The sequence below is a fragment of the Rhinolophus hipposideros genome, assembly GCF_964194185.1.
Source record: "Rhinolophus hipposideros genome assembly, chromosome: 6".
NCBI lineage: Eukaryota > Metazoa > Chordata > Mammalia > Chiroptera > Rhinolophidae > Rhinolophus > Rhinolophus hipposideros.
The window spans coordinates 78,201,624-78,214,748 of NC_138052.1; the positions used below are offsets into that span (position 1 = coordinate 78,201,624).

Below are 13,125 nucleotides of genomic sequence, written 5' to 3' on the forward strand. Positions count from 1 at the left end.
ATCATCTACCAATAAAGAACATTCCAAGATTTTAACTTTTTACCATGTTATCTATGCAATGATAAACTGAAACAAATTCTTGCTTTAAACTTCCTTCTTTCCAAAAGTTGGATCAGATTTTTTATTTCTTAAGAGGATGAGTGATGACATTGACTAATAGCTAGGAATCATCAGGCAAGCTAGATATCAAATATGTTATGTAGCTTTAGGCCTTGGAAATAAAGGCCTAAAGCTTTTATTGGAAGGCCTAAAGCATTTATTGGAAAATGGAAATAAACATATGGGGCTTCTACTTTTTCTGATATGCAAATATTAATAATTTATATAGCCAGATGATTTAACAGCAGTACAATCAGATTCCCTGAGTAGATCCTTTTTCATTTTCACGATTAGATGAGAGGATTATTGTAGTTATAATGTTTTATATTCAAATCTTTTATGAAACTTATTGCTAAATTAGCTTGAGGCTTTACATCCAGAACGTTTTACTAGTGAACTCTCACTCCCAGGGGACAAAACAATGCTCTTCTTCCCATGTCACACATGGGTAAGTGCTGTAGTTGACACAAGGACACATATATGTCTGCTTTTGTGTGCAAAGTGAAATATACGTGTAGCAAATCCTGTTAGAATTATAATTAGGCCTCACACACCATATGGATATTTTAAATTTGGCATTATTGTTACTCTGCTTATATATCTGAAGCCATAGTTGTTTAAGCTGGCTTTAGAATACTCTACATCAGTTCTCCTGTTGTAATTATATTGTTTACTCTAGAGCCCATATGTATACTAAACTTTATTGTAATATAAAATAAATTAAATTTTTTCCTTTCCTTTTTTTTGGTTGCATTTTGAGAATGGATTATTGAAATCAAAGAATCAGTAAGGATTCTTGCTTTTTATGTTCATTAGTAATTCTATAAATGGATATTTTAGGGTAGTGCTATTTCAAGTTGACATATTTCTTCCAATTCAATCAAAATACTGTCATGTGTTTGTAACAAAACATGCTATTTTTCAATTTTCAATTTGTTTCTTTCCCATATAGTCCTGTAAGCTCCACATATGCAAAAGTCTAATGTGGTAGGTATTCACCATAAGCAATTTTAGAATGCAAGAAAAGTCTCATTTTGACTGGTTTCCAGTGTCTTGAACAAAAGGATCAAAAGAAAACTGGTGCAAAGTAAAGAATCAATATTCTCAGAGTTAGCCCGGAATGATGCTGGGATGCAGAATGATAAATAAACAATGGGCGGATGATTTTTAATAACTTGATTCTGAATGCAAAGGAAAAGCCTAACAACAATAACAAACACCAGTCTGTTTCAAAAACTTTTATAGGTTAAATAATAAATTATGTTTAAAGTTTGACTGTTACTTCCTAAGACTAAGCCCTCTAAATTAGCTGAGCATAGCACCAGGGACACATTTTCAAAGCTTTTCGATGGGGAAGTTAGCTATGTGACTTCCACTAATAATTGCTACGTTGTTCTTATCCCAGAAAATGCTTTGAAACATCTACCCTTTTAAACTTGATCTCAAGCTGAGACTATTAGAGTGCAAAATTCCAGTCATTTATTTGTGGTCCCAGAATGCTAATCAATCATCTTACTAGGAAATGAAAATGGACCCATACATGTAAGTTTACAGTGAAATTTATTTTTAAGGAAAATTAAAAGCCCTAAAGAGATGGAGATGTTTAGGGGAAATATCAGTTCTTCTTGCGGTATCACATTTTGGAAACATTACAAAAAAAAAAAAAGTATGACATAGTAAAACAATGATATCAAAATCCCTTGCAGACAAATCAGAAAATAAATATTGAGAATTTATAGGACTTTCAACATACATGCAACCTCCCTCACAAAAATGTATTTTCTTCAAAAATTACTTAAAATTTGTGAAAGAATCTCCAGGTTTTACAAATGTTAGAATGTACGACATTTAAGGACTGCTCAGTTTATTAAAAACACTCATTTAAAAAGTAATATAATAGGGATCATATAGAAATTTATATAATTCAATTTAATTTAGAGAAAAATAAAATTGTAAATAAAGATTTAAAGATGGACTAATTACATGTACACAGGAAAATTTCACTTTAGTCCATTTAAATATTATATTATGTGTGAAAAAAATCTACAAACTTACGGATGTTCCTCTTTTAAATTTGCAGATAAAAGTAATACTTAGTATTACTAGGACATTCAGATGACTAATTTAAATCTTTAACCTTCAAAATTATGTAATGTCACAGGAAACACAACTTTTGATTATTTATTTTATAATGTAACTGGCTTTCAGACCCCCAATATCTGTATGCTCCAGGCTAAAAGAAATCAAACTATAAGTATTAACTCATTTCAATACATTTTCCTTGCTATCCATATTGGTTACAAACCTTTGGCCTATTTTTTTTGAGGGTAGCTTATTTGTATGTTTTGCCACATAATTACATGGACAGGAGAAAAATATAATTCTCAAGAGGTGGAAGTATTAATTGCAGATACAATTTATACATTGGTTCAAGGTCAATCAGAGATTTTTAAGGAGGTATAGATCTCTCCTCTCTCTCTGAATTTCATTTTAGGTAGTTGCATGCTAACCAAGTACTTAGTGGGCCCCCAATAGTAAATGTCTGCTGTTGAACACTAAGCAAACTGAGGGCACCATTAACTATGGACTAAGGACCTTGGACCTTGATTAATGTTTAGGTGCTCTGTCAATTTTACTTGAAGCCTTGGCTAATTCCTATGTTGTAGGGATTCGTGAAGAAAGGAAAGCATTCAGGTGTCCGGCAGTGGCCTACATACATCTAGTAGTTTCTGAGTTAGAAACCCCATAAATACATCTAGTAGTTTCTGAGTTAGAAACCCCATAAATAGCAGAACTTCATTTTTTTAAGGCTGTTAAAAGCCTTTGATTCTTATCCAGACTTTGGATTCTTAGGACCAGATGTGATTTGAAAGTTGTTACTCCCAAGAGATGTTAGGAAAAGATGCCAGTGAGAGAGAGACTGAAACTCCAATCTCTCACTATTTGACTTAATATCTTGGGATTCAAAAGATTTGTCAGACTACTACTAGAAAAATATTGAATTAGTAATCTACATTTTAGAAAACCGTTCCATCAAAAATAAGACAAAAAATTTAAAATCGGATTAAAAGGAAAAAAATATCAAGTAGAAGTGAAAAAAATAAATGTTTAATATTTTCAGTATTTAAAGAAATAATGGGGAAGATGTGTGTGGAAGAGAGGGTATGCTTATATCATTTTTTGTTGTAACTTTCCCTCTTTTAATGATCTCATTATTTAATCATTTAGCAGTACTCTGCTAAACAGTTAGTAAATTATCTGACTGAAGCAATTTTACTAGAGTGTGAATAAAGCTTAATTATGATGTAATGGCTTTATAAAAAGGAATTGCTGTACACACTGACATCTCTACTTGGTGGAATATGGAAGAGAAAATACGATTGAAGCAGGTGTTCTTTATTCCCTTAGTCTCCCGGGAAATAGATCACATGGTATTAAGTACATCTATAAATTGCCCATCACTTCTCATCTTTGTGAACAGAGCGTAGGAGGGATCGTCTGAATATGATTGGGAGCAAAGCCGGAGTATGATTTGCAAGGCAGCCTGTATGTCCCAGAGAAACAAAAATAGAATTATGCAACATTATTGCCAGCTGATACCCATTCACTCATTCATTCAACCAATTCATATTTGCTAGGTATTTACTACTGGTAGGATTTTAGGGGTGATAATTAATCACACCTTTCCATCAACCTCTAAGTTTAGAATCAATTAAGAAATAAATCATGGTATTCAAACATATACACATAGAGATCTGAGTATCAGCTTTATTACTGCTACACCTGTTGGGAACACAGGGCTGAGATCTGTAACCAAATGAGCTTCTTAGAACTCCCATTCCCTAAGTCAAATGTATTCATTCACAACTGCAGTTTTACTGCCTCGGTGTTCAACTGAAAACAGCTTACATTGAAAAGAGAGTTAAGAAGGGCTGAGCCAGTCTTGCTGAATTCCATTTCCCAAAGTCACCAATCACTCCTATTACTTGTCCCTTGTGGACCAGGGGTTAGGTTAAATGACCTTTCCAAAGACCCTGAAAATTAGCTTTGTAGGCCCAGATATGAATTCAGAGAGGTACAAAATGTTTTCCCCAATCACCCACTATGTGCCAGATGCTGTATTATGTGCTGGTGATAGTGTGTTGGACAGAGAAGGCAGGCCCTCTCTCCTTGACTCTGGTGTTGCCTATAATCTTATGGGATAAATTAGTCATATACTTGAATAGAGGGCAGTGAATTAGAAGTGCCAAGTTTTGTTTAACCTTAACTTTGGACAAGTCCTTCACTGTTTGTGTGATTATTGTCCAAAGATGATCAAGCCTGGATTTCTAACAAAAGGTAGAATTTAGATAGGAGGAAGGAAGAGAGGGCAGGAATGAGGGTAAAATCTTGGGCATACTTGAGTTATTATGCCTAGTGACTCTTCAAGGCTTGTTTCTCTGACAAGTTTCAAAGGCATGTGAAGAATTGATCTTTAATAAATATTTGATTAAGAGTATCAAAGAACAAAGAAACAAACCAAAAAACTAGTGAAATCCCCATTACACCAGGCAGGATATGGGAGGACAGGGGCCAAATGGTGAAAAGTGGAAGAGATGGTCAAAATCATTCTCTCCAGCCCAACCTCACTTATACTCTCTCTTTTTCCCTTTCACAGAGCAGGATTTCAGATAGTCCCCAGGGGTAGAGCTATGCACGCATTGAAATAGATAGGGCCAGGGGAGTCTAATTTTTTATCCCCTAAAGCCTCTGCTCTTCTCACTGCTTTTCTCCAGAAGTCTGCCTTCTCTATACTTAAAATAATTTCTCCCTGAATGGGTAGAAAATGATACTGTACTCTTACCCTAAAATATCTTTGTGAACTAGTTTCAATTTAGATTATGAGTATAGAAGCACATTTCCATAATAGTTATTTAGGAAGCCATATAGATAGATAGATAGATAGATAGATAGATAGATAGATAGATAGATAGATATCCCTTCATTATATATTCCCCTGTAATGGATAGTTATTTTATTTTTCAAAATCTGTGATCTAAGCATTTGCCAAACCCAGTGTGCCTGACTACACCAAAATAAGATTTCCAAATAGAAACTTCATGTTCTGTGGCTCTTTGTGGTAAGGTTCCTCTCATTTTCACCTTTAGTAGTGGACTATGTATGTTTGGATTGATAAATAATAGTAAGTGGAGGAAAAGGATTGCTTTACATTTGGTTAATAAAGCCATTTAAATATCTCTTAACTGCTAAGCTGAAGATTAATACATACAACCCGAAACTTCTTTGTTATATTTCAGCCTTTTATTGTCAATTTGATTGAGTCAATATGAATAAATGCAACAATGACAGCATCTAAATAGTCCTTTGACTTTGAGGCACTTGAATCTAAAATTAGATAATGAATTAAAAGTTAAACTATTTAATGGCTATGATCTAAGTTTTGAAGAATATTTGTATGATTTTATATGCATTTAATTAGTAATGAAGAATTATACTCTAATGGAAATGAGTATTCAGTTAAAATTAAGCCACTAAGTGGATCCTGTCACACATGGGATTTAATTTACATTAAAGTTTTACTAAGAAAAGTTATTTGAATATTAGTGAAAGACTCAAAGAAGTAAAAGTAAAATGAAGAGCTGTAAGGACATCTTAAACAAAATAAAACAAAAGAAAAAAACCCAAACTAGACAGGTGTAAATAACAGTCCTATAACTATTCATATTTTGGAGGAAGAAAAGTTGTTCTCTATATCTAGTGAGAGCAAATAAAAGTAAAAAATTTTTCTCAGTTCTACCAAGATTAAACTCACCTTAGAATTTGTTGCTTACTTGTATTTTTCTGTAATCATTGACCAAGAGATAGACAGCAACAATTTAGAGTCACATTTCAAATTGAGCAAGGTGAATAATACATGTTTGTTCAGATAATTTTGGTGATAAAAAGTAAATAACTTTCAGAATTCAAAATAACTTTTTTTGGATCACTTTGAACTCGATTTAGACCTTTCATTTGAATTTGCTATGGCAAAAATATATGAGAATAATATGAGAAATGTAAAATAAATTTTCTTCAGGATTCCTCTGTATGAATTATTCTAAAACTAAATAGAACGATACAGGATTCACACCCTCGCCCCTTACTCTTACATTTTAGAATACACTAGGGAAGGGGAACTTTCTCATTCTTTGTCTATTTTGCAAGATGAAATAAGGGATGAAACAGTTTGTTATGTATTTCAGACACTGTCACCTCTTTCATGTGAAATACGTAGTAAATTGATATAAATAATGCTTTTGTTTTGAATTACCATGATTATTTGTCTTAATTCTGCATAAAATGTATCTGAACTCTCATATATAGTATACTTAACAGGCATATCTTTGTGTAGCCATCCACTGACCTTTCTCTTCTTTACTCCTTTACCCTCAATGACACATCTTTTCCCTGCCATAATAGCTTTGCATTATGAGACTGCATTTAAGATATTATAGAAAGACACTGTTAGTTAAACATGATGAAAAGGCAACTCAAAACAGGCATTTGCTTATTTTTAAATTTGTACCTAGAACAAACTGAACACTAAATGTGTTATAATGCTTTTCAGGATTTTTAATGTTATTTTCTTTAGACTGATCCTCGATGATTCTTTATCCAACAAAAATTAAAAGATGGTCTACCCATCTTTTTAATGGTCCAGGCACTGGTGTGGGCCCAGAAGGCACATCAGCAAACAAAGCTGACCCAATACTCTGCCCATGTGAAGTTCATTTTCTAGTGGGATAAGACAGATTAAAAAAAAAAAAAAGACACTGGATGACATGAGTGTTATGAGAAAAGAGCAGACTAAGGAGATACAGTGTGGGGAGCATATTGCCATTTTAAATAGGGGTCAAGGTAGGTCTTGCCAAGAAAATGAATGACATTTGAGCAACGACTTGAAGGAATCTTTTAATTTTGGACTTAAAATTTAAAATATGACATGACTTTCTCTCTTAAAATTTTTATTTTTATTATTTAATGCATGGATGGAAAGAAAAGGGTGGATTATTTTATTAAAGTGAAATCTCCCAAAGGAAATGATATTTTATGTATCTTTGTATCTTCAGGTACATCAGTGATAATTCTTCTTGAGGTTTCCTGTTTTTATCATCCATGCACCTATCTATCCCTTCTATCACATTGAGGGACTGAAGACATTTACCCATGTATTTCCAGAGCCTAACATGGTACTTGGCACATGTTGTGATTTGAATGTCTAAATTGTCTTATTGCATTATTAAATACTTAGGGGCCGTGTCATGATAGAGGTCCTTTATTTTGTAGAACTTATATTTATATAATTGTTTGGCTACAATGCTCTAGCAGTAGGCACTTAAATTATAACTCAATATCATTGTCTAATTCCTAGGCTATGGGCCTCTTTCTACTAGGACTGAGGCTACTAAAATATCTTACGTTAGTAACAAGGTGATTTCTTTTGGAACCATTGGAATGAAATAGCATTTGGGGAACTGTTAGCAAGAAGAAGGGATTCCAAATAATAGCCCTTTGTTCAGAGTTCTTCCATCAATTTATAGATAAGTCAATTGGCACTCATCATTTTAAACTCATCGGAGGCCAGTGTAGTTAAGTGGAATATAAAGGATACTATAGGCAATAAACAGAAACCTTGTAACAATATAACGTGTAGTGGGAAAGAGGATTGGAAGATCTATAAAACCTGCCAAAAAAGAACAGAAAACATAATTAAAGGAGCAAAAAGACATATTGAACACAATCTCAGGGACTATTTCAGCAACAGTAAATGTCTCCTGAAATGTATCTTTAAAAGATGGAAAGCAAAGTTGAAAACTAATCCCATGGAGAGAGGAAGAAAAATACCAAATAGAATTTTAGAAACAGGCTAACAGGAGTTAGATTTGCTTATGTTAATTTTTACCTTTCTTTAAATTAATTACACGGTAGCTAACCCATAGATCAGCCAATTTGAAATTCTTAGATGAGTAGAGGGTAGAGAAAAGTAAAAGAAAAATATAAACAGAGGTGATATTTTAGGCAGGTATAGCTCAGAGTAGGGTGGATAAACTGGTATATAGAAAACAATTGAAATTTACAGTTCACACACAAGAACTAAATACAGTTATTTTAGGTGCTAAAGTTACATATTATTTAAGAAAAACGTTTCCTGTTTTCCTTCCATTTTGTGACAGCATTTAGGTTACTCATGACTTCCTTGAGAACAGAAAATAATACTTTCAGTAGAAAATATTTTTTGACAGTGAATTTCCATTACTTGGACCAAACAGTTTCACCTCGTGAAACATATCAGAGTTACCTGGGCAATTTTCTCAACACACTACCCTGCAGACAATTGAAGAGCTTATGAGAATCTTTGGAAATATATCGAGCAGTATCACTCTTACTCCCTAAAATCGTTAACCTCTGTCTTAAATTATAAATAAACAAACAACAGTTGACAAAATAAAATCTAAAATAAGAATAGCATGTCAGTAGAACAAGTGATGTGCAAAGGTGATTGATTTCTTGGACATAGGAGCAGAATCGAGAATTTGTATGTTAAGCTGATCTCTGCCAGGGAAGTCTTGTCACCACTCATATTACATCAACGAATTACTGTGTTACCTTTGTGCTGAGTAATTCAAAAAGCTTGTTTAGTTTAGTAACTGAGATGAAAAATCATAACTATTTAAAGATAAATGTCAAGCTTGAGGCCTCAAACACTGGTTCCAAGGCTATAGATAAAACAAAACTTTACCTCAAAGGTAATTTGATATGCCAAGAAGAGGGCAAAATTCTTTTGGCGAACTCTGCCCATGTGTGCACACACATACACATACTCCCACACACAAACACATATAAAATGTGCAGTACAGCACTTCTTCCAATCTTTGTCAGAAATATAAACATGAAGTCTATGCATTGTACCTCAGATTAAATAAAATAAACTCACCTGTTGAAAGGAGTATCTTATACATATCAATTTTAATAGGAAATTCTAAAATAGTTTTGTGCGTATATAAGTTAATGTGTATGCACACTTACACATAAAAGTATTTAGGCCCATGGTATGTTGGTTTAAAGACAATCAAACATTACTTTACATTGAAGAGCATCCATTCCAATGTCAAGAGACTTGTGTACTTTGCATCTAAAAGAGACATTATATTTCTACAGAGAAGATTACTACAGAAAAAAGGTAGAAGATCTAGAAACAGAGGTTTAGAAATCATTTATTGAGTTCCTGCTGCAGACCAAGGTGTGTGTGTGTGTGTGTGTGTGTGTGTGAGTGTGTGTGAGTGTGTGTGTCTGGTGGGAGTAGAGGTTGGTGGTAGGATACAAAAGGATTAGACACTGTGGATCCAGTCCTAAAATGGTAAGGCAAGGAAAGCAGAGCATTAGCATGTGTCTATCTTTAATGACCACATTTAATCCTGGCAGAGAGAACAGCACAATGATCTGCCTTGCTTCAATCAACTCATGGCCAAACTTGTTTCACCATTATTCCTGCTCATTCCCCCAATCCCTGATTCTTCTGAAACAAATCTCAGATATCATATTTTGTCCTTAAGTATTTCCGTACTTCAGTGTGTATCTTTCAAACCATAAGGGCTGTTAAAAATATAACCACAATATATCTTCAATCCTAAAAAATATTATACCGAACATAATAAAACATAAATTTATTGTGCAGATTTCCTCAATTATTGTAGTTATCTTATAGTTTATTTTTTTCACCATGTTCCAATTATTTTCTCCTATACACTATCTTAGAGTCTAGATTTTGTACTCCAAGGTGTGTGGTTTAACATATTTCTCTATCTCTCATGAATTTTATGGATGTTTAGATTTAAATGTTTTCAACAGTGAGATTTAGAGTATTTGTGAGTACTGACTGATGCCTCCTTCCTAGATAAGTTTCTCTAACTGCCCCCCTTCTAAACCAAGAATTTTATAGAAGATAGTTCAAAGATTAGTATGGTAAATTAATCAAATTCAGAATGTCTTGTAGTTTAAAGAGAGAACCAGACATAGATATCATTAACTCAACTATGAAGCAGAATACAATATATTTTTAGATGTTCCCTAGTACTTGTTTTTGTATCGGTATTAACACAGAATAAAGTTTCAGCTTCTTTATGACGATAAAGCTGATAGAGGGGGCAGCCCTTGGGACAACTCCATCAAACACAAGAGCTCTGTGGAAAAAAATTTAATAGATAACCTTAAAGATTTTTTCTATCTCTAAACCTCCGAGTGATGATGAGCTGTATGATCCAATTCACAACGTTTCTGCAAACTCATGAACTTTCCTTAAAGCGATACTTGAGAAAATCTAGGGAATATTTAAAGGGAAAAGATAGACACATAGCTAAATTGAAGTATTTCTAGATTATCAATAATTCTACAAGTAGAATAGACAATGTGCTGACATGCTTCAGTTTCTCTTGTAGGCAAAATAAAATAAAACACCTGCCAGTGACAAGAGCCATATATTTAAAGAAAAGTGACAAGTAATAGGAGAGCAATTCCGAATCTAGGCAGTAGGGTTTCATCAACTGTATTGTGCATTTATTTAATAAGTTAGTATATTGTATCTTTGGATTTTTTTTCAACAAGTCGTGTTTCATGTTTTGTATTCTGCTAAGAATTATGAATCTGTTTCTTTAGGCACAGACAGCACACATTGTCCTGGAAGATGGAACTAAGATGAAAGGTTACTCTTTTGGCCATCCATCCTCTGTTGCTGGTGAAGTGGTTTTTAATACTGGCCTGGGAGGGTGAGTAATGTTTCTATTCCAAGGCTTAATTCTTCCTCTATATAGAGGAATAACAGGATGATCTTACTAATGGTGGGAAGTTAAAATTACTGCATCGTAATAATACTATATGTTGCCCTAAGTGCACTGTGTTTGTGTGTATACTACTGCAGTCACCCTTGGAAAGAGGCACAGACTCCTTCCTGTTGCTGTAAATGAACGAGATCATGGACAGTGGTATTCCCTTGGAAAAAAGAACACAATGTATTCCAGAAATGTAGGGTGCAAGATCACAGGTTCTGTGAGAATATCAAATGGCCAATGGCTTTTGTTAGGCAAGGTGTAGGTCAGATTAAGGTGAAAACTGGAGCAGGGAAAAGGATGGTTAGCACACTGTAGTGCCATTCCATTAGTGAAGTTAAGAATCAACCTTACACATCTAATATGAACTTCTTTAAGGAGCTGAGAAAATCCTTAGGTATTTTATACAATTTTGCACTTTAATAAATAAGGCAAAATAACAGATACATTCCATTGTCTTAATGTATGAGAGAGCAGGTGCACAGGTGTGATATTTTCAAAATTTATCAATTGAGACCCAACTTAGTATTTATGATCTGCTAAGAAATGTAATGCAGTGAAGGTAAGAGTTGCTACAGAAATCCTGTAGGTGTTCTTATCTAGTCGACAAAGGTTTGTTCACTGAGAACCGGAAGCTGAAGTTTCTGGCCTCAGTTCTAATGATAACTGATTATTTAATTGAGAAAATGACATGCTTTCTGAATCCACATACAAACAGTATCAGAGCTGTATTAGATAATAATTTATATCTGGGAAATATATATATATATATATATATATATATATAAAACTAGGTGGTTTCCACTAGAGGTTTCCATTAGAGATTCAATAGACTAAACTATAAAATACTTGATACATTCTTTAGGTAAATTCAGTGAGCCTTATAAAGACAAGGGGACATTGCCTTAACTGATATTGAAGATATTGATTTACCAAACTTCTATTACATTATTAATGCCTGTTCTTCTCTAAACTCTTGGCTCTCTGAAATGAAGAATATTAAATGGTTTTTTAAAATAGTTCCACTGGTGAGAACATTAAATTACAGTGTATGAAACCTGTTTGCAAAGTTTTGCTTCACCAGGCAATTATTTAAGCTTTTTGACAGCACTAATTACTAGCTGTGTTAATATACCTGCCAACAAACAACTGTTTAATATAGATCAGAGTGATGGAGGGCACTAGAGTTTTCTTCTGTGTGATAGATTATGGGTAATAAATCTTGTCACATCACAAAAGTCAAACAGAAACTGATAGATTAATTTGCTTCCAACACTGCAGTTCTCTAGGACAAGCTGTATTTATTCATTTACTGGAGGGAGTATTGTAAGCATATGTTTAAAGAAAACAGCCAGTTCTTTTACAGAGAGTAGGAAGAAAGGGAAGTAAAATTAAATTAAACGTGTTTTTTGATACAGAAAAAAGCACTCATTAATGAAATTAGTCCACAAACCCTATTTTTCATTGAGAAATGCTGTTTTCATTCATTGTGTGCCTCTCTGAGTAAGGTGGTTGATAATTAAGGGGAGGTATTTTGTTTTTCATCTTCAAGAAATGCGTTTATATTGTATGTAAGACTTGGCTAAAAAATTATCAGTTCCTGACAAGTGAGAGGCATTTGAGAAATTAGCTGATGGGGGTGTGGATAAATATCACAGCATTTTAGTCACCTGGGGTTTCTGAGCTGAAAGACTAAGTGTTCCTGCTAACAAAAGTAGTTCTAGGAGGAGTCAGTGTGGATGGGGGTTGAAGAATTTATGTTGACTACTGTCTGAACTGAACTTTATTGGTTTCAAGGTTGTAGATTCTGTCCCCCTCAGCACCTAAGTTCACTTTCAGTAGTAATCCACAAGAAAGATTTGGTTTAACTCTTTCTGCAGAAAGCGAAATAAGAGGTGTGTGTGTGTATGGTGGGGGGACCTCATTACAATGTTTTCCAATGTGTTGAAAAGCTATAGATAGTTCCTGGCATTTATGGGAATAATGTTCCTTATTATTAAGAATAAGATATCTACCTATCTACCTAGATCTATCTATATCTATACATAAGCTTTTTATTATATATATATAATAAATATCTAAATGTCTATACATATACATATAGTTAGAGAGATAGCATATATATAATAAAAAGCTTACATATAGATATAGATATAATAAGAAT

At 33.5% G+C, this 13,125-nt stretch overlaps 1 protein-coding gene across 1 annotated transcript in view; it reads left to right on the top strand.

The window, feature by feature from the left end:
• CPS1 (carbamoyl-phosphate synthase 1) overlaps positions 1-13,125 on the top strand; it is a 163,887-nt gene that overhangs the window by 52,140 nt on the left and 98,622 nt on the right. The window contains exon 3 of the mRNA XM_081051403.1: positions 10,792-10,901. Coding sequence (XP_080907529.1) covers positions 10,792-10,901 — 110 coding nt within the window. The remainder of the gene's footprint in view (positions 1-10,791; positions 10,902-13,125) is intronic.